This window comes from Barbatula barbatula (assembly GCF_947034865.1).
Source record: "Barbatula barbatula genome assembly, contig: scaffold_162, whole genome shotgun sequence".
NCBI lineage: Eukaryota > Metazoa > Chordata > Actinopteri > Cypriniformes > Nemacheilidae > Barbatula > Barbatula barbatula.
In genome coordinates, this window is record NW_027636873.1 from 25001 (window position 1) to 30992 (window position 5992).

The window sequence follows — 5992 nt, forward strand, 5'->3', positions numbered from 1 at the left end:
AAGCTTTTTTGTCAAAAATTGTAATATAATAAATTGTTTCAGCCAATAAGAATGATGACGTACTGTTATAAACAGTCAAATATTATCAACAAAAGCCATCTTTAAAGTGCAGAGGCTTATTATGTGCCATAATTGTATTAAGATTAACACCGGTGACTTCTGATCTCTGTTTGGGTGTAATACTCAAACTCCATCAGAAATCACAGATGGGAGATCAGATCTGAACGCTGTAATGGAAACTTTATTCATTTTTGTTTCATATTTCATCAGAATCTCACGTGTAAAGCTCTTCTAGCTCATTGGCTGATTTTTGCTGAATCTAGTGTTCATTGGACTCATAAGTGATGTGTTGTTGTACAGCTGAGTCTGATGCCCGAGCAGACGGTCCTTCCTCTGGTGGACAGATCCGGTGTACAGGAGATCACAGCGGGCGTGACCTTTCAGCATCCTGACATCATCGCTAATGCTGATGTCATCCAACAGCATCTGAGTGAACCCTACTACTGGAAACTTCCCAAACAGTTCAGAGGATCCATGGTGAGATCAATCCTTTCATTCCGTTCGTCAGTTCAAATGTTTAAGAATATATCCAGTCATGCCATGAAGATCCGGCATGAACATCCTTAGATATAAGATGCTGCTGGTGCGATGTGTTCATGAAAGTGACACGTGCTCTTCTCTCAGATAACAGCCTACGGTGGGAAGTTAAAGTACGCCATCTATTATGAGGCGCGGGACGAGACGGGCCTTACCTCCTACGAGCCGCAGGTCATCATCAAGGGCGGTCCTAACAGGGACAAGGTCATGGTTCGTCACATGGCGCCGCTTCAGATTGGTCAGCTGACCCGTCATGAGATTGACATCACAGAGGTGAGCCCATCCGATGACAGAGTCAGTGCCCCGCCCACAGCAGTCTGGAACAGAGCGGTTAACACGTATGACGCGCATGTTTTTCAGCACGAGTGGAAGCACAAGGACGGAGGGGCGATGTCCCGTCAGGACTTCATGGATGTGCTCTATCATGTGGACTATATTCTGATCAAAGCATCACACGGCAGCTTCATGAGACACAGCAGGTGACAGAACACGCCGCTCTCTCGCCAAACATCCTCACACATGACAATCAATAACAAACAAAAACTAATTCTTCACACGGACCCGATGTTTAGGAAATTAAAGCTCTGTCAGACCTCATTGTGTCAAGCCATCCCACCCATAAACTCTGTTTAAGTGAGTTTAGTATAGTTCATGAACACATTTTTATGTCCATATTTTAGTTTGACTAATGATTAAATAAAAGCAAAGTGAGATGACAGAGATGTACGTGTAAAATAAGAAAGTGCAGGGGAGTCGTCTGTCAAATGAATCTCTGAAGAATAAAGTGCTCAGATATACTTACAGAAGAGTGTGTCAAGACAAATCTAGTTATGAACTCAGTGACCGTCATCACAACAATACGGAACTGAATCAACATCATTTCTGTCATGATCACGAGGGTGAGACACGGACAGAGGACCCGGGTGCAGACAGCAGTTAGGGGTTAACAGAGACTTTAATAATAATGACAAAACCAGGATACAATAACATGACAAGACAGGACTAATTACCAACAACTACACTTAAATAAGACTAAAATGAACTACAAACCTACACTAGACTAGATAAACTAACACCGCTTATGAACTCACCACACAACCACAATGAACCAGCACAAGACAGAAGACACAAGGGCATTAAATAAGGGACCAAATCAAGAGGGGAACTACGGTGGCCCACTAGTGCACAGCAAAACAAAATTAAAAAGCAAATATAGGTTCACAACACAACGGAATAAAGCCACAACACAACGGAATAAAGCCACAACACAACGGAATAAAGCCACAACACAACGGAATAAAGCCAAAACACAACGGAATAAAGCCACAACACAACGGAATAAAGCCAAAACACAACGGAATACAGACACAACACAACGGAATACAGACACAACACAACGGAATAAAGCCACAACACAACGGAATAAAGCCACAACACAACGGAATAAAGCCAAAACACAACGGAATACAGACACAACACAACGGAATAAAGCCACAACGCAACGGAATAAAGCCACAACGCAACGGAATACAGACACAACACAACGGAATACAGACACAACACAACGGAATAAAGCCACAACACAACGGAATAAAGCCACAACACAACGGAATAAAGCCACAACACAACGGAATAAAGCCACAACACAACGGAATACAGACACAACACAACGGAATACAGACACAACACAACGGAATAAAGCCACAACGCAACGGAATAAAGCCCCACAACACAACGGAATAAAGCCACAACACAACGGAATAAAGCCACAACACAACGGAATAAAGCCAGAACACAACGGAATACAGACACAACACAACGGAATAAAGCCACAACACAACGGAATAAAGCCACAACACCACGGAATAAAGCCACAACACAACGGAATAAAGCCACAACACAACGGAATACAGACACAACACAACTGAATACAGACACAACACAACTGAATAAAGCCACAACACAACGGAATAAAGCCACAACACAACGGAATAAAGCCACAACACAACGGAATAAAGCCACAACACAACGGAATAAAGCCACAACACAACTGAATAAAGCCACAACACAACGGAATAAAGCCACAACACAACGGAATACAGACACAACACAACGGAATACAGACACAACACAACGGAATACAGACACAACACAACGGAATAAAGCCACAACACAACTGAATACAGACACAACACAACTGAATAAAGCCACAACACAACGGAATAAAGCCACAACACAACGGAATACAGACACAACACAACGGAATACAGACACAACACAACGGAATACAGACACAACACAACTGAATACAGACACAACACAACTGAATACAGACACAACACAACTGAATAAAGCCACAACACAACGGAATAAAGCCACAACACAACGGAATAAAGCCACAACACAACGGAATAAAGCCACAACACAACGGAATAAAGCCACAACACAACGGAATACAGACACAACACAACGGAATAAAGCCACAACACAACGGAATAAAGCCACAACACAACGGCATAAAGCCACAACACAACGGAATAAAGCCAAAACACAACGGAATAAAGCCACAACACAACGGAATAAAGCCACAACACAACGGAATAAAGCCACAACACAACGGAATAAAGACACAACACAACGGAATAAAGCCACAACACAACGGAATACAGACACAACACAACGGAATAAAGCCACAACACAACGGAATAAAGCCACAACACAACGGAATAAAGCCACAACACCACGGAATAAAGCCACAACACAACGGAATAAAGCCACAACACAACGGAATACAGACACAACACAACGGAATACAGACACAACACAACTGAATACAGACACAACACAACGGAATAAAGCCACAACACAACGGAATAAAGCCACAACACAACGGAATAAAGCCACAACACAACGGAATAAAGCCACAACACAACGGAATACAGACACAACACAACGGAATACAGACACAACACAACGGAATAAAGCCACAACACAACGGAATAAAGCCACAACACAACGGAATACAGACACAACACAACTGAATACAGACACAACACAACAGAATAAAGCCACAACACAAAACGGAATACAGACACAACACAACGGAATAAAGCCACAACACAACGGAATACAGACACAACACAACGGAATACAGACACAACACAACGGAATAAAGCCACAACACAACGGAATAAAGCCACAACACAACGGAATACAGACACAACACAACTGAATACAGACACAACACAACTGAATAAAGCCACAACACAAAACGGAATAAAGCCACAACACAACGGAATAAAGCCACAACACAACGGAATAAAGCCACAACACAACGGAATACAGACACAACACAACGGAATACAGACACAACACAACGGAATACAGACACAACACAACGGAATACAGACACAACACAACTGAATACAGACACAACACAACGGAATACAGACACAACACAACGGAATACAGACACAACACAACTGAATACAGACACAACACAACGGAATAAAGCCACAACACAACGGAATACAGACACAACACAACTGAATAAAGCCACAACACAACAGAATAAAGCCACAACACAACGGAATAAAGCCAAAACACAACGGAATACAGACACAACACAACGGAATACAGACACAACACAACTGAATACAGACACAACACAACGGAATAAAGCCACAACACAACGGAAAACAGACACAACACAACGGAATACAGACACAACACAACTGAATACAGACACAACACAACGGAATAAAGCCACAACACAACGGAATACAGACACAACACAACGGAATAAAGCCACAACACAACGGAATAAAGCCACAACACAACGGAATACAGACACAACACAACGGAATACAGACACAACACAACGGAATACAGACACAACACAACTGAATACAGACACAACACAACTGAATACAGACACAACACAACGGAATACAGACACAACACAACGGAATAAAGCCACAACACAACGGAATACAGACACAACACAACGGAATACAGACACAACACAACAGAATACAGACACAACACAACTGAATACAGACACAACACAACGGAATACAGACACAACACAACGGAATAAAGCCACAACACAATGGAATACAGACACAACACAACGGAATACAGACACAACACAACTGAATACAGCCACAACACAACGGAATAAAGCCACAACACAACGGAATAAAGCCACAACACAACGGAATAAAGCCAAAACACAACGGAATAAAGCCACAACACAACCGAATAAAGCCACAACACAACGGAATACAGACACAACACAACGGAATACAGACACAACACAACAGAATACAGACACAACACAACTGAATACAGACACAACACAACGGAATACAGACACAACACAACGGAATAAAGCCACAACACAATGGAATACAGACACAACACAACGGAATACAGACACAACACAACTGAATACAGCCAAAACACAACGGAATAAAGCCACAACACAACGGAATAAAGCCACAACACAACGGAATAAAGCCACAACACAACGGAATACAGACACAACACAACTGAATACAGACACAACACAACGGAATACAGACACAACACAACTGAATACAGACACAACACAACGGAATACAGACACAACACAACGGAATAAAGCCACAACACAACGGAATACAGACACAACACAACTGAATACAGCCAAAACACAACGGAATAAAGCAGTTCTCTGAAACTCCTGTGGAATAATGTGTTCAGTCATACTGATGACAGACTGGTGGGTTAGGGTCAGCTGGTCAGCTGTTGTTTTTCTGACCTTAACTCACACAACTCTTTAAAGTGAATGAAGTTCAGGAACATTTTGCAATCGTTTGTGTTCGTCTATGTTGAATTTACACTCTTGCACAAAATACAATAATTTGCAAAGTGCTTTTAATTTTTGTCTTGTAATTTTATAATAGTTAACAAGAGAACGTGTGTGTGTGTGTGCAGAATCTCAGAGGTCTCTGTGGAGGTGGCTGAGGTGGGCGCATCATCACAGGACACTGAAATGGCTCATCAGATTGAGAAATGTGACTGTCCTCCGGGATACGCCGGCCTCTCGTGTGAGGTAAAATAACAAACATTCTCACATGTATTTAAAGATCATTGTATGTATTTAAAAGTGAATATATTGTTCATACTTGTTATAAAACCCAAAAATCAATAATTGTTTGAAAGATGCTCAAGTGTCTAATACAGTAGTTATAGTGTGTGTGTGTCCGCCCACAGCCGATAGTCTGTCAAGTTGATGTAAGTGAAGAGTGTGAGACGTGTATTAGAGATCACTGAGTGTTCACGTTCAGGCAGATGGCTGTATGCAGACGTCACACACTGTGCTCTATAAAGTATTTTTAAACAGCCGTTT

General features: G+C 41.9%; 1 protein-coding gene across 1 annotated transcript in view; it reads left to right on the forward strand.

Moving 5' to 3' along the window:
- The window catches only part of LOC306890983 (laminin subunit alpha-2-like), a gene marked incomplete at both ends in the record, with an annotated part of 29365 nt that extends 23670 nt beyond the window's left edge, over positions 1-5695 (forward strand). The window contains 4 exons of the mRNA XM_079488410.1: positions 361-537; positions 685-870; positions 958-1076; positions 5578-5695. Of these exons, the coding sequence (XP_079344536.1) occupies positions 361-537; positions 685-870; positions 958-1076; positions 5578-5695 (600 nt within the window). The remainder of the gene's footprint in view (positions 1-360; positions 538-684; positions 871-957; positions 1077-5577) is intronic.
- Positions 5696-5992: the final 297 nt, after the last annotated feature.